Source organism: Sinohyriopsis cumingii, chromosome 5, assembly GCF_028554795.1.
Source record: "Sinohyriopsis cumingii isolate HCF-2022 chromosome 5, ASM2855479v2, whole genome shotgun sequence".
Lineage (NCBI taxonomy): Eukaryota > Metazoa > Mollusca > Bivalvia > Unionida > Unionidae > Sinohyriopsis > Sinohyriopsis cumingii.
The window spans coordinates 6,403,720-6,428,830 of record NC_142965.1 but is presented as its reverse complement, the minus strand read 5'-3'; the positions used below and the strand labels follow the sequence as shown (position 1 = coordinate 6,428,830).

The following is a 25,111-nucleotide window of genomic DNA, read 5'->3' as shown; positions in this document are numbered from 1 at the left end:
AAGCTGGACTTATTTAATTCAGCAATTTGGGGATTATTTACCTGAGAAGCATTTGTGAGTACCATGAGACTTGATTGACACAGTGTTGATACAGTGGCTTTGTCCAAAAAATCTGTGAAGTATGAGCTTTAATGCTCAGCTGTAATTTGTGCATATGCTTTGTGTTTCATTAATAATAGTTTTTCAAGAAATAATATTTTACAGGATTATTCTTTTGGATTAAAAATGCATGGATAAAATTAAATGTGCTTTCAGAGGGATTTAAACATTTCAACAACAGTTGTACTCGAATGAAAGATTGATTTGATTAAGTATTAATTTGAATTTTCATATACTGTTATTTTGTATTATTTTTTCTTTCATTTTCAGTATTGCTATTGTTTTATACCTTATGCTTTTTCTCTATTTACTCTATCCTTACTTACCTCATATATCGATTGAAGGCACTGAGTGTAAAATTACAGCTATCGGATACCTTATCGAACATGTGCATTGAAACAATATAAAATGATTTATAATTCTTGTTTCTAATGGTTAAAATAAAAAATAAAACAAAAACATGTAAAAGCTAATATTTAATTACCAGATTACAGTATTGACTTTGATTTATCAAATACTAGTAGCTGTGTTAATCTCTAGGAATGAAACACTAAGAAAACGGGTGGGGGGCTATCATCCGACTTGGCTCATTTTTTGTTGGGATTTAAATATGTGGTTAGGGGCAACAAAGAAAACCACGAAAATTGATGATACTACAGTATGTTGCTTTTTACACTAATAATAAGATCCAATGATGTGGCCTAAGTGGTTAGAGTGTTTGCCTCCGATGTGGGAGGTTGTGGGTTCTAACCCCAGTCGAGTCTTACCAAAGACTTTTAAAAATTGTACTAGCAACTGTCTCTCTTGGAGCTCAGCATTAAGAGGTCAGTGTTAGGACTGTTTGCCCTGTGTTAGGACTGGTCAACTAGGTGTCAGGAGCATGTGACTGGGTGGGACATCATGCTACATGTCTGCGGCATGATGCCTCAGTGCTGGACATCACTATAAACTGCCACACTACAGACATCATAGCAATATGACCAAAATTGTTAAAGCTATGTTAAAAATATAAATCACACACACACACACAAATCCAATCATGAGTGTTGTATTATTTTTTACAATGATGGCTATAGTAGGATCCAATCAGGCAGGTTGTATTATATATTACAATGATGGCTATAGTAGGATCCAGTCAAGCAGGTTGTATTATATAGTACAATGATGGCTATAGTAGGATTCAATTGGGCAGGTTGTATTATATATTACAATGATGGCTATAGTAGGATCCAATCAGGCAGGTTGTATTATATATTACAATGATGGCTATAGTAGCATCCAATCAGGCTGGTTGTATTATATAGTACAATGATGGCTATAATATAAAACTCTATAATATAAAAAACATTTTAAAAAATATGAAACTAGCATGATTCTGTCCCTCCTATATTCTTATCTCTTTGATGTACTTTATTTCAGTATGAACAATTTCTGAATGTAAATAATTTGCATGTAGTTTTTGTTAATACGTTTCTATGAATGAGACCATATAGTCGGTCTTGGAACTATTTATTATACAAATAATCTTATTGCAGGTCTTTTAATGGCTATGGTTTACATCAGACAAACAAGCGTGGATGGTAATGACACTGATCCGTAATTTCTCATCACTGACCAGTAAGAAATAATCTGATGTTAGATGGTCAGGATTCATTCTGAGTTGCACTTTTGTGCCAGTGACCTATATGTTTCATCTTTGGTGTAAAAAGGTTTCCTCTGTTTCACCGATTGTTCGCCTTGAAAAGACCTACGAAAATAGAAATGATTGTCATGGTTGACTTTACATGGAATCTAGCACATCTCAAGCCAACATAATAATGCATTTTATTTGCTGACAGTCCTAGTGTAGGGGTATGAAATAATGTAGACTTAAATGTCTACAATAAATTCTAGAGGGGATGTTTACTCAATAATGAGGAATTCAAATCCCAGTATGGAAAGCTTGGGAGGCCGATAATGATCACAGGCACTCTGTCATGTATTTATGAATTTTTGCAGTATATAAACTTTGAACCAGTCATTGTTGTCTCATATCATCACAGTCTGCTAGTTTCCTTAACTGAATGGTGGACATGGGTTTTTTTTAGCAGACAAGGAAGTTGTAGTAAACTGCCATGTTGTTTGACTCCACTCAAATGACATAATGTTTGAAACTTTTTTTTTGCAGAAATGAATAAATCCATGATACAAATGTGATTACTGGGTACATGTGCTTGAATTTCTTCAGTAAACAAGAAACAGATATAGATCATGTGACCCCTGTTTTTTGGAAATGACCCCACTTTTCAAGCTTGTTGGGACCATTGGGCCCCATTTTTTTCTGTAATGAATACTGAATGCCAGTATTAATGCATATGATGAAACCATAACAATCAGTGTTAATGTATGCCTCCATATTTTTCAGTGTCAAATAGGTGTGCTGCCATTTGGAACAGGAAATGACCTGGCCAGAGTTTTGGGCTGGGGATCTTCCATAGACGATGACACACAGCTACCTATTATTTTGGAAAAACTGGAGCATTCACAAATCAAAATGCTAGATAGGTAATGGAAGAAAGTTACATGAATACGGTACTCGTGTACAGATAAAATGTTGAAGGAGGGATTTCTTTTATATCTTACACAGAGATAATGAATGATTATGAATTATAAAAAAGGGATAGATACATGATATCCTTCACATTATAGTAGAATTAAATTTCCTATGAATAGTTTGCAATATTTTTACATCTTGTGTTGAGAAGGCGGTAGTATCGTTGTCATTCATGTGAACCTCCCACACTGGAGTGTTTTTCTTTGAGAGTATTGTGTTTCATGTTCCTCCCTGAAATCACCCACATACACAAAATTATTATTGAAAAATTAAATTGTTTCCATTTTTTTAAACACATTTTGGTTCCAGTGTAGTATATTTACATAATACCACATGGCTAAACTGGCCAGACATCATAGTTCATAATTTATCATTTGATTGTCTTCATTGTCAGCTGGCTTCATTGTTTGAAGGTTGTAAAGATGTATTCTGCCATTTCTGAGCAAAAGTTATTCCAAAAGGATTAAAGATGTTAATTGATTATAATTTATTTACTGAAGAGCTTAATTGGCATTAAATAATAAATATTACCTTGAGTCTTTCTGCGAGATATGTTCTTCGGTGCTGAAAGTCTTGAAGACGGATTAGATTCTGCACTGTGTATGATCAAAAGAAATATGGACAGGATTATCTCCCAATGCCAAAACACCATATCTAAGTAACCAAATTCAATGTATGATGGAAACAGGAATTTGAATGGCAGAAATCAATTTCAAAGGGACATGAATATGTCTTCGGCTGTTCCAGTAAAGCTGATTTTCAAATTTGTTACATTGGCGAGAATGACATAACACATCATGCAGAAGCCCAGTCTCATAAGAGCCTTGACAACAAATAATGCCAACACAGAAATCTATGTTCATGGAATCTGCAGCATTATCACAATATCCCATATCTTATAGCATATATCATAATAATATTCCTGACTCTAAAGTTTTCATGCAAACAGAAAAAAACTTACTCAAATAGTGACTAGAGTATTGTTTATAAGAAACCATAATCTTTATTTTTATTATAATAATAATAATAATAATGATACTAATGATTTAATATATAAACACGCTGTTGTTAGTGGTTACCTGCAGCACACAACCAGTGACCATTATTTTAAGGCAAAATATGTGTTCAACACTACTATGAATGGCCGCATTGCAAAACACACCACTGATGTTGATATAATCCCTTGTATACATGACTGTAAACCAGTCTAACATCCATGACTGTAAACCAGACTAACATCCATGACTGTAAACCAGACTGACATACATGACTGTAAACCAGACTAACATCCATGACTGTAAACCATACTAACATCCATGACTGTAAACCAGACTAACATCCATGACTGTAAACCAGACTGACATACATGGCTGCAAACCAGACTAACATACATGACTGTAAACCAGACTTGTATACATGACTGTAAACTAGACTAACATGCATGACTGTAAACCAGACTGACATACATGACTATAAACCAGAATGACATACATGGCTGCAAACCAGACTAACATACATGACTATAAACCAGACTGACATACATGGCTATAAACCAGACTGACATACATGGCTGTAAACCAGACTAACATACATGACTATAAACCAGACTGACATACATGGCTGCAAACCAGACTAACATACATGACTGCAAACCAGAGTATCATACGTGACTCTAAACCAGACTAACATACATGACTCTAAACCAGACTAACATACATGACTCTAAACCAGACTGACATACATGGCTGCAAACCAGACTAACATACATGACTGCAAACCAGAGTATCATACATGACTCTAAACCAGACTAACATACATGACTGTAAACCAGATTAACATACATGACTGCAAACCAGACTTCTTTTTGTTGTTGTAGGGTTTAATGCCATTTTTCAGCACAAGATAGGCTATACATGGTGGCCAGTATAAATGGTGGAAGAAGAACCCGGGAAACCACCGGAAAGAACCACCGACCCATGAGAAGCTACTGGCAAGCTTTCAGCTTTCTCACATAACCACATTAACTGAATCCGAGACTCGAACTCAGACAGGTGAGATGGCAGTGATCCATAACGGTGAGCACTTTAGACCACTCAGCCACTCAGGGCCCCGTAAACCAGACTAACATACATGACTGTAAACCAGACTAACATACATGACTGCAAACCAGACTAACATACATGACTGGAAACCAGATGAACATACATGACTGTAAACCAGACTTGTATACATGACTGTCAACCAGACTAACATACATGACTGTAAACCAGACTAACATACATGACTGTGAACCAGACTAACATACATGACTGTAAACCAGACTAACATACATGACTGTAGACCAGACTAACATACATGTCACGAACTGCCAGCGTAATCCATAATGCCTGGGATGAATGAGGGATTTGTCTTCATTTACAATACTTGCAATTTATGTTTGTTTTCTGCATTTGATTTTCATTATTAAAGAGTGGTAATAGTGATGATTATGATAACAAGAATGTTGTCTGCATGTTAGGCTTAAAGTTCTTATAATCAGTACCAGAGAAAGCAAACATTCTGTCATAGTTTGAACCTCGCATCAAAAGTTTTTTAAATGTACATGAATAATACAGGCTAGCTGGAGAACCCAAAATGGCTAATTCCCAGCACAGTTCATCTTTAGATTATTCAGTTCAGCAAATACTGGGTGACGAAGGCAATTTATTTTTAAAGTTGTACAGTTTATGAAATTATTGGAGCTAGGAAAGTGTTAATGGCGGTACCAGTGAGTGATTTTAAACCTGGAAATGGTGTTAAATGATTGTCCAATGTACATGCTAAAGGGACAAAAACTGAAGCATGCTGGTTATAGTCTAACCCCATTTCAGTGATATTTCAAAATTAAATGTAGAAAAGGCTGAATAAAAATTAAAATACATTTTAGAAGCAGAATGCAATTTTAGTTTCTTTTCTCAAACAATTTAGCCCTGCCGGATCGTGTACTACAAAACTATATACTGAATACGTGTTAAGATAAATTTAATTAATAAGAATTTAAAAAATGAGATTAGGAAATATTTAATCAAAGTACCTCTCTGAACAAGCATTAATGGACTTAACAATCCTAATACATTAGCAGATAGCTAAACTGTTTTCTTATGAAGTAAAGCACTGATTCAGGAACATGAAACTTGATCAGTGCTCATGTTAGTGAAAAATCTTATTTTGGACCAGAAGTATCAAAATGACTATAACTGTGAGCTGCAGGAAATTGTAAATAACAACTATAAAGAACAGTTTCCAAACTTATTCCAGCTGGCTAAGCTAGCTATTTATATGCCCTATAGTGAACTGTGAAAGGGGGTTCCCAGTCCAGAACAATATTCATAAAGGGGGTTCCCAGTACAGAACAATATTCATACTTGGGTAAGAAACAGATTAAGCTCAGAAACAATACAACTGGAGGCAACATCTGTTAATGATTTTGAGTTTAGTAGGGCTGTAACAGAATGCATCGTGGGTCGGTGGTTCTTTCCGGGGTTTTCCGGGTTCGTCCTCCACCATTAATACTGGCCGCCATGTATAGCCTATCATGCTAAAAAATGGCGTTAAACCCCACAACAACAACAACAACAACAGAATGCATCAGGAAGAAAGAGATGGATATTGAAGTGTTAGGTAAATATTAAACTATCGCTGTTTTCTCTTCCCCCTCCTCTTTCTTCTTCTCCCCTCTTGTTTTGTGACAAAGGGGGAGCCCCCCACCTTTTAGATAAGATCCTGGAAGCATCTCGTTATCATTGCTATATTTTTCAGGTGGAGTGTATGGGTATATGAAGGTTACATGCCGCCTCCTAGAAAATTGTCTCAGCAGGTAAGATATGACAGAAACAATTATACAGTTGTAATTCCAATTCAAAAAATGCTGGCAAATTTTCATTTATAACTTGAAACATCCTATATACTGAACATCCTATATGCCCCATATTCCATTGTTTTTTTCAACAGAAAACATCGAGTTGAATGCAAAAGAATAAGACAAAAAAACACCATTGTGACTTCATTTATTTAAGCTTTTAATACAAAATTGTGCATATGAGGTAATGTGGGATGGCTTTATTTACAATATATGTATAATTTGTATCTCCTTCCAACATTTTTCATTGAATGTGGTAAAGAGATTTACACTTACATTTGGAGGTAAAGTTAGCCATTTGTTGTCATTGAAATTGTTAAGTTGATTAATTACAGTGAAATTCACATCAATTAAAGTTTACATTGACTTAAAAGTCAGTAAAAAGATTATATATGATAGTGACTCCTACTCAGATTTCTTGTCTTAACATGGAGGCATGCATTTATGTGGTTATCAGTTTTCTTACTTTTGTCTTAAATCACATTATTATGGTACTGAAACCCATGGATTAAGAAAGGAGTGCTTTTGTTTCTGCACAAGCATCATTGTTTGTTGGATCATTTAATTCCTGGTTTCCAGCAGAATGTTATTCACTCCTCAGCGAAAAAATTATGAATTCACTGTAACAAATGTGTGTTTGAAAAGTTCTGATACTGTGCACAGACTCATTTAGGACCCTAAAATGGGATGGGGTGTATTTTACATTTAATAATGACATGACAAAGATCAGTAGTTTTTTAACTTATTATTCAAACAGTGTTAATTGTGTAAAATATTAAAATTAAAACAATAAATATTGTAATAATAATTAGACATAAAATTATAATAATTAGACATTAAATTCTTTAGGGGTATAATGATACACCCAAATGGAAACTAAAAGGACTGAAATGATACCTGGGTGAATATTTGAAACATTATTTTAACATTATAATTCAATATATACTGGATGCAATATCTGAAGTTGATTTCAATTTGATTTTTTTGTTCTTTGCAAATTTACCTTTAAGAGTGGGTCAGAAAGGGTGTATGCATAATTTTATAAATGCATAAAAACTATAATGCAATTCTGTCATTTATCTCTTGATAAGAAGTGATTTTTACTGCTGTAGTTGGACAGATAATGCATGTTTCCAACAAATTATCTTTAATTTCTCTGTATTTCCATTATCTCTTCCACTTTCAGTGCCTGTCTCTGGCAGATTGCATGAAAGATATAGTCTGCATACATGTAACAGGAGTAGTGGGCCTTGGTTGCATTCTTATCCTAAATATCACAGAATACTAACCACTGTAGTTCCCATTTTACATGTGCATTACCAGCCCTTGACTGGTCCATTTTACTGCAATGTCATTTTCAATCCATAATGTATTAAGTGTTTTTATAGTAATAAACATATCTTAAAAGGGAAAGTTACACAACACAGGTCCAGACCAAGTGCAAACAACAGAGAACCTGATCTGCTGTTGCAAAATGTGCCAGCAGATAAGGTTATATGTTGTTAATTCTACTAATTACTCATAACAAATTGTATAGACCCAGATCTGGTGGCATATTATGTGATCTTGGTCTGTGCAGATGGCAGTTGGTGCCAGCTTATAAGTGAGTAAATACAGTTATCCATCAGTTGATGTTTCATTTCTGACAGAACCACATAGATGTTTCTGAAGTTGTTGTTGTTGTTGTTGTTGTGGGGTTTAACTCCATTTTTCAGCATACGATAGGCTTTGCATGGTGGCCAGTATTAATAGTGGAGGAAGAACCTGGGAAAACCCTGGGAAGAACCACCGACCCACGAGAAGCTACTGGCAAGCTTTCTCACATATCCACATTGGCCGAATCCTGGACTCGAACTCACCCAGACAGAGGTGAGATGGCAGTGATCCGTAACAGAGAGCGCTTTAGACCACTCAGCCACTCAGGGCCCCCTTCTGAAGTTGTACATGTACAACAAATGTATAACCCTTGACCATCCATCCATCATTCAACTTTCTGTGCAGGTACCTTATAGTAATTGCAATAGTGTCCTGTTTAAAAATAGGTCATGATTACCAGAACTTTAACCTTTTTGAAATATTTGCCAAATAGTGGAGGGTAGTAATTTTACTTTCAGAACACACCTTGAGTTTGTTCTGTGTATTTATCCTGAATAAAATAATTTTTCTTTCATTTCAGTTTGACCCGATATCGGTATATGAGGACTCTGTAGCAAATCATCTCTCCAAAATTCTCCATTCCGAAGATCATTCCACTGTCATTAGCTCTGCAAAGTGAGTGTGACTTTCTGTAGTGTGGTTCTTCATTTCTTCAGCTGTTCTCTTGTTCACTATCACAGCTTTACAAATGTTTTGGGACACATAAATATTTGTGTTGAAGCCTGTCTGTTAAGAATAGTGTAGGAACAGATGACTGAACAACTAGTGTGCCGGACTCGTTTCCAGAAGGTTGCAGGCTTTTATCCTGCTGTTAGATCAGTTCATATCAGCTACCATAGTGTGCTACCATAGTGTGCTACCACAAAGTACCAAACAAATCATTAGTTTTAATTTCTACTTGCAGAGTTTTATGTGAAACTGTAAAAGATTTTGTAGCCAAAGTGGGTAAAGCTCATGCAAAGGAGGGAGGAAAGGATTCAGAGATAAGTCAGAAGTGCAATGTTTTAAACGAGAAGCTGGAAAGTTTGCTCAAGACACTCAATGAGGAGGCTCAGGCATCAAGTCAGGTTAGTCACACAACATAAATCTTATAAATTTAAAATACTTCTGTTAATCCCCACTATTACAGTGGCATTGTCTTATATTTTACCTCTGAATCAAAATTTAAATGAGGAGGGAATGAAAAACATGTAAACAGAATGCTGAATGAGCTCAAACAAACATACCGGATGGTCTAGCAAACTTTAAACGTTAGATCCAGTGATACATGCATGAAATCGATATGAAAATTACTTATTTTCTCAGAAATTGTGAGTATCAAAATCATTATATAAAACTATGTCATTGATGAAATGTGACCTGGCACTTGCTATTTGCATTGCTAGTCACATGAGTACACAAATCTAACAACCCACATTTTCAAATGTTGTAGACAGAAAATAAGAAAATATTAAATGAAAGTCATATACTGGATGTAATAAAAATACAATAACAAAAGAACACAAAATTCTCCTTTTTTATATATTCTGAGAACAACTTCTGGAGTTTTGTTGTATCACGTGTCGACCACGTTGACATGCTCTCGGCTTGATAAATCAGATTGGCCAGATTGCTGGTTTTTATGAAAAGTATCTGTTTTTCATTTAATATAATTGAATTTCTGTTCAACAACATTATAAAGGAGTTTGTTGTTGATATCATGTGACTGTTGGACTTCCATTGTCATCATTTGAGATTTGTGAAATCATGTGACTAGTAATGCAAATGGTGAGTACTGGGTCAGATCTTATCTACGCTGTAGTTTCATCTTGTCTGTCAGCGGATTAATGACATAATGATTATAATACTTGTCATTTCTGAGAAAATAAATCATTTTCCTATCGATTTCATGCAGGTATGAATCAATATAACAGAAGTTTATATTTTCTAGGCCCACTGGTAAGCGACTACCATATGTCGCTACCCAATGGTGGTGGTGAATTCCAAATTTTTGATATGCTATTGCAATGACCCCACACCCCAGCTTAAATGTCCAAATATGCAAAATGGGGTAGGAATATTCGGAGGTTCTCGGATTAGAAAATGGACTGCTATTCATTCAGACAGTTGAAGTATTTTATATATTGTAAATTCAATAATATCTTTTTTCATTTTATTAATTTACTTTATTAAGAAAGCTCACATTTATAAGACGAGATATGAGATCAGTAGATCTCTGATGAAAACATACAGTGCAAGGTAAGCAAATCATTGCCATATAATTCCACACGAGTCTAGACTGTGTTGATCTTGTTGACCTCACTATGCAGATTTTACCTATCAAACCAGTCTAGACTGTGTTGATGTTGTTGACCTCACTATGCAGATTTTACCTATCTAACCAGTCTAGACTGTGTTGATCTTGTTGACGTCACTAGGCTGTTTTTACCTAACTAACCAGTCAAGACTCTGTTGAACTTGTTGACCTCACTAGGCTGTTTTTACCTAACTAACCAGTCAAGACTCTGTTGAACTTGTTGACCTCACTAGATTGTTTTTACCTAACTAACCAGTCTAGACTGTGTTGATCTTGTTGACCTCAATAGGCTGTTTTGACCTAACTAACCAGTCTAGACTGTTGATTTTGTTAACTTCACTAGATTGTTTTTATCTAACTAACCAGTCTAGACTGTGTTGATCATGTTGACCTCACTAGGCTGTTTTTACCTAACTAACCAGTCTAGACTGTGTTTATCTTGTTAACCTCACTAGGTTGTTTTTACCTTACTATTTATTGTAGGCTTTGTTGACGTTATTGACCTTGCTAGGCTGTTTTGAACTTACTGCCCTCACAAATCCCACCTCTACAAATTCCTTGCTTTAAAAACACCTACTGTATCAAATCTCTCAGTTGCAAACTCTTGTCTGTTAAAATTATCCTCTAACAAACCCCCACAACTACAAACTCCTGGTTATTTAAACAACCTATAGCAAACAAACCCCACAGCTACAAATTCTTGGCTCAGAAAAATGCACTCTAGCTCCACATCTATAAACACCAGGCTGTTAAAGACACCTCCATCAAAACTCACTGCTAAATACTTATGGCTACGAAAGATACTCAGTGTAACAATCACTACTGCTTCAGACTCCTGGCTAGGAACAGTACTTTAACAAACCTCACAGCAACAAATTCCTGACCATAAAAGATTCCTTCTATAACAAACCCCACAGCAACAAATTCCTGACCATTAAAGATACCTTCTATAACAAACACCAGAACTACAAATTCCTGACCATAAAAGATTCATTCTATAACAAACCCCACAAATACAAATTCCTGACCATAAAAGATTCCTTCTATAACAAACCCCACAACTACAAATTCCTGACCATAAAAGATACCTTCTATAACAAACCCCACAGCAACAAATTCCTGACCATAAAAGATTCCTTCTATAACAAACACCACAGCAACAAATTCCTGACCATAAAAGATTCCTTCTATAACAAACTCCACAACTACAAGTTCCTGGCTATTCAAGACACCCTCTTAAACCCCTAAATGGTTAAGTTACTCTATAATTCCTTAAAAAAATTATATTGCATAACCTTTCTTTGCATCATCGTGACAGTTGATGGGCATATAGTATTATCCTTGTTCATCCATCTTTCTATCCATCCATCACCTCTTCCTTAAATTTTGCCATTAGGTCAGTTTCTTGATCTTTTTGAGTGGATATTTCTGGAACACTGCTTACCTAGAATAACTATTGTTATCATTGGATTGTTGTGATGTAGCAAGGCAGCATGGAATTACCTCACAGGTTATAATTCAAATAAAAATGTCCCACTTAAAATCCTACCTCTCATTCGTTAACATTACTTAGCTAAATTTGGGGAATTTTAATACCCATAAGGATAGTGGTAGAGGCATTGAGTAGCATACTTATCTATCCATCCTTCGATATATTCGTCGATCAATTTGCCACATCTTGGTTAAGGTTTGCATTCAGATGATTTTACGCACTATTGTGGGACTTTTTTTGCTCCATTTCTAATTTTGTATCAGATTCAGTCAACATTATTATTTTATTTTCCTTCCCCAGATGACAGCTGACTCGGACGTGCATGTAGCCTCTCAAGAGAGGGATATTGTGCCAGGGGAGATAACTGCACATACAGTAATCAAATCAGTAAGTTTGATTTTGATTGATTACCTTTTCTGTTTGTATGACTTCCACATCATTTAAGGGGTAATAATTTGGATTTTTTTTTGTTGAAGCAGTAAAATAAATAAGAAATAAAATCATTTAACAAACAGATCTTATTTACTTTGTACAGGAATATTTATATATTTTCTCTGTTTTTATTGCAGCACGATTCTTGTTCTCAAAGATGTGATCGCTTTTATCATCAGGATACAGTCACATTAATCATCAACAAACTTAAGAACCCATTTCTTGTATGAGTGCATGTGAGAAAATCATACACATGGTTTTCAACTAATAAAACTTGAATATAAGCATAGTATGACAACCATACTAGATTGTTTGATCAGTGACAAATTACATGACACACTTGATGAAGTGGTGATTGCCATGGTTATATATTTTTAAATAGTCGTTGATCAACTTCATTTGGAAATGCTTAAAATGATGGAAATATACATTTTCGTAGTCTTATAATTGCTATTGCATTCAGTTCTAGGTTATATACTATTGTGCATTGTTAAATTATTGTAATAAAGGCATTCTATTATTAAGTGAACAGCCATAATTCTTCCTGCCTTTGTGCTGATAATGCTGAAATTTCACTGTTGTAAGTTTTAATTTTGTTAAATAAAAAGATCTTTACCTCACAGTTTGGGGGCCCCGAGTGGCCGATTGGTCTAAAGTGCTCTCTGTTACGGATCACTGCCATCTCACCTCTGTCTGCATGGGTTCGAGTCTAGGATTCGGCCAATGTGGGTATGTGAGAAAGCTTGCCAGTAGCTTCTTGTGGGTCGGTGGTTCTTCCCGGTGTTTTCCCAGGTTCTTCCTCCACCATTTATACTGGCTGCCATGCAAAGCCTATTGTGTGCTGAAAAATGGCGTTAAACCCCACAACAACAACAACCTCACATGTTTGGTAGAACTTGGCTCATTTACTTTTTTCTTTTCATTATCAAAACTGTTCTGCTTAAAAACTCAAAATCACACTTAAAAGTAATATTGGAAGGGGATTTTCACCCTCTGCCTGGAAATTTTGGAGAAAGCACTTACATAATTCATAATAAGATGCATGATCTTTTGATCATACATTTTTACCGTGGTAAAACTTAACTTGCTTGGGTTGTAATCATGTACTCTTTAACACTTATAGCAAAAAAAAGTCTTTTTTGTTGAACTTTGAAACAAATATAACATTTATTATTTATTAACTTAATTAGTTGTCAGACAGTTGCAAAATAATTAAGTTCTTTGATTTCAGACATATCACAACATAAAATGATTTTTTCAGGCAATTTTCAAGCCAAGAGGTGCTCTAATGTCGAGAGCTAACAGTTTGAAAAAAGCAATACGACAGATTATAGAGCACACTGAAAGAGGTAAGAAATAAAAATAATAATAATAACAACAAGAATAGTAATCTTTTTTGAAAGAGGGTAACTTATTTGACTAAAATCAAATGCTCTTTATTTACTAGTCATGAAACACCCTGCAATATAAATGGAAATGCCCAGCATTGGAAATGCCCTTCACTATATATGGAAATTCCCTACAGTGTACATGGACATGCCCAGCAGTATACATGGAAATGTCCTAGAAGATACATGGAAATGCCATGCAATATACATGGAAATGCCCTTCAGGATACATGGAAATGCCCTTCAAGATACATGGAAATGTCCTAGAAGATACATGGAAATGCCCTACAAGATACATGGAAATGCCCTTCAAGATACATGCATATATGCACAGATTAAATATAAAACAGATAAGAAATAACATACACAAAGAATCATTCTTTTAAGACATGTTGACATTTGTATTTGAATTTTCATAAATTGTGAATAACCTTGGTATGTCATTAGGTACAATACAAAATATCCTTTTTAAGAAGACTTGACAATTTTTGTACTTACAGCAAAGACTTCTCAAAGATATGTTTGTTCAGTGATAAAAGTGCCCATTTGTTTACTTTAAAAGAGTGAATAGATTGCTTTTTTATTTTTTGAAAAATATTGTTTTCTTACGTGCAAGAAGTGAAAAGATTAGGGTTAACATCTGACCTTCAGACTATATACCATAATGCTATGATACAAACGTATTAAATACCTATTATGATAAAATTATTTTCTAGCTGTTGATGAACAAAATGCCCAGACACAGCAGCAACAACAGGATGGCTATCTGCATGAACCACCTCGAAGAACTTCAGGTCTGGACAATACCACAACTTACCACACAAGTAATTTACAAGCGGGAAGTCCTAACTCTAGATCAGCACCATCTTTCTCTGTCTTTGCCTCGGAAACTCCCCTCAAACCTCCACAAATTCAGTGGGTCTTAGGTAATTTCATCCGACGTGTATGGCATGGTTGTTGTGGTACGTGGTTTCCTCTCCAGGCATGTTCATGTAACAGGACCCTATAGAGTGCTGCTGTTAAGTTTTGGTTGGGTTTCATTTTATGGTAATACTGCATGCTTTCATGTATACATATATATTCATATATACATATATCTATACATAGCTACTTTTGCCATATGTGGATGTATAGTATTTCCATTCAAACTATTTGCTTTGATCCTTGCATCTACACTTATTATAATTTACCTGTGTTAAAGAAGACATCTTCCTGTCTCCCCAAAGCCCATAGATAACTTCTTCCATCTTGACCTAGTTTCTCCTGTTGGTGAGCTCACTCTTTTGGCTGATGTTTAATGAATTAAACACACATATCAGTTAAATGAGAATTAGTATGCATTAACTTTTCCATGACAGTCGTGAACTTTTAGATTTTCTCATTTTCATAGATTATGTCACTTCTTTTTTCAACTTGAACCAAAGCTTATTTTCGTTCCCACTCTGAAATGATTTTGAGATATGTCAACAGAAGTTCACCTGCTGCATATTGTGTTTTGTTCAAAGTTTTGTTATTTTTCTCGCTTAATTTAACTCGGGGGTTCAGTGTCATTTACCTTCCCAGAAGAAATTCAGCTTGTTACTTAAAAAATTTCTCCTGCTGCATATCGTGCTTTGTTCAGAGTTTTGTTATTTTTCTCGCTTTATTTAACTCGGTTTAGTTTCTTTACCTTCTCTGAAGTAATTCAGCTTGTTACTTAAAAAATTCTGCTACATACTTTAACCTAAAAAATGTTACCCAGTGTACATTTCAGTGCCGATAAGTAAAATTATTATTTTTGTTTATTTGACTAACCAGCTGTTTGTTCAAAGATTATTTTTTAAAAAGCAATTGATGGCCTATTTTCATGCTTGGAACGCCTTTTTTTGCACACCTGTGTTTTACTATTGCATTATGTCCTTTTTAAAAAAAATGTAACTACATGTATGGATTTGGCATATGTATATTTCTTGATAATTTTATTGTAGATCTACTTTTTGGTAAATGAAGCAATGCTTAAAATTTAAATTTAATAATGAATTATGATTTTTTAAAACTTAACATTTTGAGAGTGTAAAAGAGTATGTAGAAAAATTGTGAATGTTGGATTTAGTTATGAAAAATGTTTTGTTCTTTGGCCCAGTTCTATCCAGATGTATCCTTGAAAAGTTCAATATACTGTTCAACAATGCTATATAAAAAGGATGACATTTGAAAATCTTGGATTTGAAAAATTCTTTAAAATTTTTTAAATCGCAACAAAAAGAACCAGTTACAAAGCATTGGACACAATTTTTTTACATATCAAAGTTGGAAGATCCAGTAAAATAATTCAAGTTACATTTAAGCAAGCAAGTTGTAAATATAAATTTCACTCCTGAGAATGAAATATCAGATATTCATACATTTGAACTATATACATATTAACAATTGTTGAGCAATAGGAGTAAATGTTCCTGCAAGATGATGTCAGATTTCAGAAAATAGATAGGGAACATGCTTAATAAATACAATGAATGACAAAATATTTCGGAGGGTTTGAGAAAATCTTCTTATCCTGAAATGGATTGAATAAAGTACTTGTGAAAGTTAATTTGGATTTATTATTTGAAAGTAATGCCACTCCATAATGGTTCTGACCTTCTCAAAGACAGAAGTGCCCTATTCTAAATGAGATACAGAGATATCAGGAAGTCCTCATCTGTGTACATATCAAAGATAGGATATCAGCCATAATATTGTCTGCGCTGAAAATCTGATGCAAAACCAGTCTCTTCTTGACTGTAACTTTATCCATCATATCCCACTGAATTCCTGGTTGCAAGCTTCTGTATAGATATATATTTTCTAGTACTCAACTTGCTCCTTTGATTTGCTGCATTTTTTTTCCCCACTGGACATCATTTTATGTCTGCCCCTGCACATTTTTCAGATGCAGAGGAACTGCAGTCTCCCAGAGTTCAAAGTTCACGTCGTATCAGCAGCATGAGCACATTCAATCGGTCAGCGAGTGTGGGGTCCAATCTTTCTTCTCGGGGGCGGGATAAAAGCCCCACCAAAGATAACATTCCATTTCCTTCCTTCCAGTTTCCTTATGCCCATTTTCCTCCTATGTTGCCTAGTGAGTTATCCATAATATCACTTATCCCACTTATCACATTTTCATCATGTGCTTTTAAAAATAATTCAACTCTTGTTTTGATATTATTAACCTATGGTCGTTTTAACCACTTTCTTATATAGTAAAGAAGTTTCCTGCCTTTAATATACTAATTGTTATCTGATTGTTGCATAGCAAGGCACAGGTATGACTCTTTTGCTTGTGACGTCTTTACTAAGAATGCTAAGGCACTGTGTTAAGTTGTCTTCTACTTCTTTTCTGGGTTCCCATACAAGTCTGGGATTTGGGAAAAAGTCTTAAATTTGAAAACTGCTTTTCCAGGTCTTTAAAATGTCTAGAAAAATTTAAAAATGACTAAAACATCTTGAGAAAGTCTTAAATTTTTGTTATTACAACTGTCTTTGTGAGAAACTGGTTATGTGACTGCTCTTTTGCATTTGGGAGAAGTTTCATTATATGGATTCTGAGCTTATCTGGAGGTCTGGACATTTTTTCTGGTATGGAAAAGGTTTGGAATAATTTTTAAATTTTTTTGGCAGGAACCCTGTCTTTTGCTGTATTCTACCAAAGCTTGGTAAATTACTACATGATTATGATTTGTACATATGTATTCTGTTTGTTACTCTCATCTGCGCGAGTATGCAAAAGTATAATATATGTCTGTTACAAGTGAGATACAATGTTATTTAGAATTTAACATTTAAACTGCTACTACTTACCATAAAGCTCAAATGTTTATTTTTTTTTTATAAATTATTACAATGTACACATTTTCATTTATTTGTAACCCTGTGTATGAATTGATACTTTTGTGTATTTAGGTTTCCTTTTTTGTAATGTAACCTTTTGATGTAGTATTTTCATGCAATCGCACAAGACTTAATATATGTATAGTGTATATTCTTACTTTATTTCGAAGTTAATTTATGTATATTTTGTTATGATTTTTGTATTATTTATTATTTTATTATAATACTGCAAATCACAAAATTGTTTGTAATAACATTTTCTTGAATGCAGTTAGCAATTATCGTGCAAGTCACGTGGGTCATGTAGGCATTCAACACCGACTATTTCAGTAATAGGTGTCATTTTTTAGAATTTGATTCTACATACCATTAAGTGGCAAGTATTCACTTCATTTGGATTCACATACATCCATATTCCTTTGGAAGGTCATTATTTATATGCCTTGTGAGTTGCATACAGCAAAATCAATGTTAATGTAAGTAAAGACATATTTAGACCAAATGAACCTAAAGGTGTGATCCAGTAAAATCCAGATTGAATGTCACGCGATGTGATATCACAATGAAAGCTACACATGTTGATAAACAAATTCATACTACCCTCGATTGTGATTCCACTAGATGCGCTCTTATTTTGACCCAAGTTTAATACATGGCCACCATTGCCAAAGTCCATTCCGATAGATAATTTTCATCTGGAAGTTTCTTGGTGACAGTTGAAGTAAAGAGCATTCAATTCAGTAATCATGATTGAATAGACTTTGGTTAAAAAATTAGTGTTACATTTTAAAAAACAGTTTATATTTAATTTAAAATGTATAAGTGCATACATGACCCATGTGACTTGTAAATTGTCACAAAATATTGTTCACAGAAAAGACATAAAAAATAGGTTTAATATATTTTATTATTTATATCCACCTGATGAATATTTCTTGTTATTTATTCTTTGCTTAATTCATAACTGGAATATTTTTGAACCCTGCCGATAATCAGTAGAGCGATGATAGTTCATCTCATAGCAGTGCCAGTTGCCTATTGAAAAGTTCAGATGTTGCTTCTGTACTTGACAGCCTATTTTCGTAACCAAGGAGCCATTGAAATTTATGACTTGCAAAATGGATTAGCTTGATTATTTTTATGATGTCAGTTCAAGGAGTTAAAATGTACTTATAATCTTCAAACATTCCACTATTTCTTGTGTATACTAGTATACATTAGTGTTTATTTCTTGTGGTATACATTAGTGTTTATTTCTTGTGTATACTATTATACATTAGTGTTTATTTCTTGTGTATACTATTATACATTAGTGTTTATTTCTTGTGTATACTAGTATACATTAGTGTTTATTTTTTGTGTATACTAGTATACATTAGTGTTTATTTCTTGTGGTATACATTAGTGTTTATTTCTTGTGTATACTAGTATACATTAGTGTCTATTTCTTGTGTATACTGGTATACATTAGTGTTTATTTCTTGTGTATACTAGTATACATTAGTGTTTATTTCTTGTGGCATATTGATGTTTTTGAAATATTATTCGTTTACATTTTTCTTTTTGTTATCAACAGTCACTCTGCAGGTTTCTACCGGGTCTCATTGATTCAGATGATTGGTTACCAAGGTACCCGATCAAAGGGGAATTATATTAAATGTATACAAATCTTAAGTTTGATTCCACTTCTTTAAATAATTTACAGTATTCTATACATATCAGTACCTGATGTCATCTAGTACAAAGTCCAAGAATTCATTGTCTGAAATCCTCCATCGTCATCTAGTAAATTGTTGTGGCCTAGTCGTCATAAATATCATCTAGTAAATCGTTGTGGTATAGTCATCATAAATATCGTCTAGTAAATCGTTGTGGTCTAGTCATCATAAATATCATCTAGTAAATCGTTGTGGTCTAGTCATCATAAATATCATCTAGTAAATCATTGTGGTCTAGTCATCATAAATTTCATCTAGTAAATCATTGTGGTCATCATAAATATCATCTAGTAAATTGTTGTGGTCTAGTCATCATAAATATCATCTAGTAAATTGTTGTGGTCTAGTCATCATAAATATCATCTAGTAAATCGTTGTGGTCTAGTCATCATAAATATCATCTAGTAAATCATTGTGGTCTAGTCATCATAAATTTCATCTAGTAAATCATTGTGGTCTAGTCATAAATATCATCTAGTAAATCGTTGTGGTCTAGTCATCATAAATATCATCTAGTAAATCATTGTGGTCTAGTCATCATAAATTTCATCTAGTAAATCATTGTGGTCTAGTCATCATAAATATCATCTAGTAAATCGTGGTCTAGTCATCGTAAATATCTAATAAATCATTGTGGTCTAGTCATCATAAATTTCATCTAACTCCCTTTCCTTGACCTCACTGCTTATTTAGAGACTGAACTTGAGCTTTGTAAGTAACACTTTGATCATACCATTGTGAAATCTGTTCAAGGACGCAACTCAACACTTGTCAGTTGTGTGCCAAGATCAAAGAATCACCCTGAGTTACTTGCCACTGTACCACACTCACTACATTTTTAAAAAGGGGTTCCAGGTGCAGAAGGATTTAAGGTGCAGATCACTTGCATCTCACCTGTTGGGGGGGCCCCGAGTGGTCTAAAGCGCTCTCCATTACAGATCACTGCCATCTCACCTCTGTCAGCATCGGTTCAAGTCTCGAATTCAGCCAACGTGGGTATGTGAGAAAGCTTGCCAGTAGCTTCTCGTGGGTCGGTGGTTCTTTCCGGGGTTTTCCCAGGTTCTTCCTCCACCATTAATACTGGCCACCATGTATAGCCTATCATGTGCTGAAAAATGGCGTTAAACCCCACAACAACAACATCTCACCTGTTGGGCTTGGACACAGTGGGTATGCGAGAAAGTTTGCCATTAGTTTCCCATGGGTCATTAGTTCTTCCTGGTGTTTTCCTGGGTTTTACCTCTACCAAATATACCAGCCGCCATATATATCCAATTATGTCCTAAAAATGGTGTTAAACCGATAACAGGCACATTTTTTTTTATCAAAAAACTTGCTTCACAGCCTGCTTCCATTTTATTTTAGTTTTGACATCAGGTACAAAAATGGTACGATCAAAAGATTTTTTTAATATATAACTTGTAATAATAACATAACATAAAGATATATAATTGAGCTCAAGACCTCTGCAATTCATGTATTTCCAAGGCTTCTTGATTATGAAATAATATACTGGCAAATGCTACTCCATGTTGAGGGCAGCAAAATGCAATAGGCAGTTGATCCAGACATCAAAATTTGATGTAGTGTCATCAAAGACTCAGATTTTCTTGCAGTCATTGTATTTACCGATATGTGCATTTCTGTAACCTAAACACAAATGTGAACAGGTAGACTCAGATCGTGTAGACAGATTAATTATCTTTGCATTATTTTTTTCATGTCTACCAAAGTAGAACATCTAAATGTAATTTGATGATGTCCAATCTTCTGTCCTTATACTATACTTTATGGATGGCTTCTACACTGGGCAGGAGAGAAGCATTGATTTTGAGGTCAAAGGTTAAGGTCACTGACTGAAGAACTAAAATTGATTTCTGCACAGTAACAATAGATCTACTTTAAAAGGCCAGTGTCAGACTTTGTGGATGGCTTGTACTTGGACTAGGAAGAAGCTTACTGATTTTGGGGTCAAAAGTTCAAAGGTCAGTGTTACTGACTGAAACAAGAAAAATAGTTTGTACACAGTAACTTCATTTCAGTACTACAGGACTGACATTTGTTGACATCTTGCATTTGGAGTAAAGAAGAATCCTGTTGATAGGGTCAAAAGGTCAAAAGTTACTATGTATAAAAGAAAATAAATGGCCCTCTTATTATAATTTTGTTGTAGACTATGTATGGTGACCAAACTTTGATTGCTTTCTGCACAGCTTGTGATGACCTAACCAGTCTGTTATGTCTTTCTGATGACATGTTTTACCTAGATGTATCAGAGCAATGAACCCATGGTGAGATTGGACGGTAGATGCACCTTCTTTTCAGTGTTTAATAATGAAAAATAAACATTCTTACACAGTGGTAATAATCAGTGACACTCCTATGAACAAAAATGATACATTCAGTTAAAAGCATACATGCCCTAGGAAATTGTTAGCAGTTTATGACCTGCCACTAATTAACTGCAGAAGTTTTCTTTTGCACAAAACTGATTTGTGTCTTTACTGAAATAATTCATTTACCAGCATACACATTTCTTTGTGTATTTGATAAGAGAAATCCTTGATCTTGAACCTGTGTAAATCTTGATAATTTTTAAAAATACTATTTCAGCTGTTTTATTTGGACAATTAGTAATGGGTTATTTTTTCCACACTTTGTTGTTATATTCAACTTATGAGCAGTGCAACAAATGTGCACACCAGCCTGTAAACTTTTGTTTTGTAATTTAGGTTTTATTGAACCCTTCCCTATATGGATATGTCAGATTTTTAAAAACATTAAACTACTCCAAGATTTCACAATGTGCTACCTTAAAGTAAGAAAGTGGTTGATTTTAGGGTCAGTTGATCAAAGGTCAGAGTTATTGTTACTCAAAATAAAAAGGGGGGTTTTACACACCAACTTCTCTTCTTGAGTACATTCCCCGACTAAATCTTTGTGGATGGCATGCACTTAGGGTAAGAAAGAAACCAACAGAGTATGAGGTCTTAGGTCGGAAGTGAAGATCATGATAAGCATAAAAAGAGAATCAAGACCACATACCTTAAGGTCAGGGTCATTTGTCAGTAATGTCAGCCATGCTTCACTGGTGTCTATATATAGTATTATTAAATATGGGTTGGGCCATTCATGGTATTCTTGTGATGATTTGAAGCAAGCAAGGTAAACCACGAATTGCCTGTTCATTATTTCATGACTGATCTGGGTCTATATCGTTCTCATGTAAATATTGAGACTGACTGTCCAGACCAACTGAAATTTTGGGTCATACTGATACGATGCCCACCATAATAATAACATTGCATGTACCTGTGTAATGATAGTCGCTTTTCTGTTCCCAGGTATCAGCAGCACAATAGCAGGGCGGTTGGTTGGGGGAAGTTTTATCAGCAAGGTACTACTGGCAAATGCAGATGCCCTGTGTGCTGCCGCCTCTCCTCTTGTGGAGGAGGACATTCCAATGTGAGTATTTATTGGATGAAAGTTTCAGCAAAATATTTAGCACCTAATACTCATTGCTAGACTACCGCTCCGGTGTCCTAGTGGTTAGAGCATCCAACTTGGATGCGGGAGGTTGTGGGTTCGATCCCCAGCCGAGTCATACCAAAGACTTACAAAAATGGTACTAACAGCTGCCTCGGTTGGCACTCAGCATCAAGAGGTTAGTGTTAGGACTGGTCGGCCTGGTGTCAGGATGATGTGGCTGGGTGGGACATCATGCTACATGTCTGCGGCATGATGCCTCAGTGCTAGACATCACTATAAACTGCCACATTGCAGACATCATAGCGATATGACTGAAAATTTTTTAAAGCTACATTAAAAATCCAAATCACATCACATCATTGCAAGACTTGTTCAAAAGAACTACATATAGAAACACTGGTTTTTCCTACTTCACCTTATTTTCCTAATTTTTGTGCCCCACCATGAAAGTGGTACGTGCATATTGTGTTTCCTGTGTCCAATTGCCCATCACACATTGTCTGGTTTTGCATATAGGTCAGTTTTCAGGCACTGTGGTGGCGCATCAGTATTCCATGAACACATCTCTAAATTGTATACACCCACCAAAAGGTGGAGCATACATTATGTCTGTCCATCTGTCTGTCTGTGCATTCATCTCCTGTTACCTCTTTTGCTTCTGTACAATTAATGTAATTTTGTATCATCTAACTGAACAGTTTGGGTGGCTTGTACATGGAGTAAGGAAGAAGCCTTTGTTGTTAATGGTCAAGGTCACTGAATAAAAGAAGATAAATGGTTTTTAAACAATAACATCAGTTCTAAATCACAGACCTGACTAAACATTTTTGTGTTTGGCACGCTCTGGGAGTGAGGATGAAGCCTGTTGATCTTGGAGTAGAAAACTCAGAAGTCATGGTCACCACAGGTGTAAAATCAAAAGTAGTTTCTTTACAAATATTGTTATCAACCATGTGCCTTCACTAATTTTTTTAATAAGCTTACTCTTTGGGTAATTAACACCTTTTAATTTTAATGTCACAAGGTCATAGGCAAAGGGCGCTATAATTGAAAGGTGAAAATTTAAAAAAAGCACACAAAAACAAACCTTTATTTTATAGATTGGTAATGTAAATATACAGGGGAGACAATGCATCATGTACAGTACAATTGATTTGAAGAAATATAGCAATTTGACATTCTGTCTTTCAGTAACCAACCATTTTAAGATGAAATGTCGTTTTGGTATTAAAACCCTATGGTCTTAAACTAAGTAACAGTGAAGGCAAAACCAATAAGTTCAGTAAAATTCAACAATTAGTTTATTTCCTTAAAATATGGTGTGAAATTTTGAAAGGAACTTGGAGCATTTTGAATTAAGTCACAAATAATCAAAAAAGTTCTATCACAAATGCACAGTGTAGAGTGTTTCATCTGAATTCCAGGTCTTGAATGGGCTGATATATCAATAGTCTAGGAAAGGTCTGATGTATCAATAATCTTAGAATGGGCTAATGTATCAATAGTCTTTCCATGGGCTGATGTATTAATAGTCTTGCAAGGGGCTAATTTATCAATAGTCTTGAAATGGGCTGATGTATTAATAGTCTTGCAAGGGGCTAATTTATCAATAGTCTTGAAATGGGCTGATGTATCAATAGTCTTACAATGGGCTGATTTATCAGTAGTCTTGCAGTGGGCTGATGTATCAATAGTCTTACAATGGGCTGATGTATCAATAGTCTTTCAATGATTTGATTTATCAATAGTCTTGCAATGGGCTGATTTATCAATAGTCTTACAATGGGCTGATGTATAAATGTCTTGGAATGGTCTGATGTATCAATAGTCTTGCAATGGGCTGATGTATCAGTAGTCTTGCAATGGGCTGATTTATCAATAGTCTTACAATGGGCTGATGTATCAATAGTCTTGCAATGGGCTGATGTATCAATAGTCTTGCAATGGGCTGATTTATCAATAGTCTTGAAATGGGCTGATGTATTAATAGTCTTGCAATGGGCTGATGTATCAATAGTCTTACAATGGGCTGATGTATCAATAGTCTTACAATGGGCTGATGTATCAGTAGTCTTAAAATGGGCTGATGTATCAATAGTCTTGCAATGGGCTGATTTATCAATAGTCTTACAGTAGGCTGATGTATCAATAGTCTTACAACTTGCTGATTTATCAATAGTCTTACAATGGGCTGATGTATC

The 25,111-nt window shown here is 34.8% G+C and overlaps 1 protein-coding gene across 1 annotated transcript in view; it reads left to right on the top strand.

The window, feature by feature from the left end:
* Nucleotides 1-25,111, top strand: part of LOC149798570 (diacylglycerol kinase delta-like) — a 241,883-nt gene that overhangs the window by 163,462 nt on the left and 53,310 nt on the right. The window contains exons 12-20 of the mRNA XM_089957383.1: nucleotides 2,504-2,643; nucleotides 6,491-6,548; nucleotides 8,767-8,861; nucleotides 9,151-9,313; nucleotides 12,335-12,421; nucleotides 13,728-13,815; nucleotides 14,571-14,780; nucleotides 16,766-16,954; nucleotides 22,766-22,886. Coding sequence (XP_089813509.1) covers nucleotides 2,504-2,643; nucleotides 6,491-6,548; nucleotides 8,767-8,861; nucleotides 9,151-9,313; nucleotides 12,335-12,421; nucleotides 13,728-13,815; nucleotides 14,571-14,780; nucleotides 16,766-16,954; nucleotides 22,766-22,886 — 1,151 coding nt within the window. The remainder of the gene's footprint in view (nucleotides 1-2,503; nucleotides 2,644-6,490; nucleotides 6,549-8,766; nucleotides 8,862-9,150; nucleotides 9,314-12,334; nucleotides 12,422-13,727; nucleotides 13,816-14,570; nucleotides 14,781-16,765; nucleotides 16,955-22,765; nucleotides 22,887-25,111) is intronic.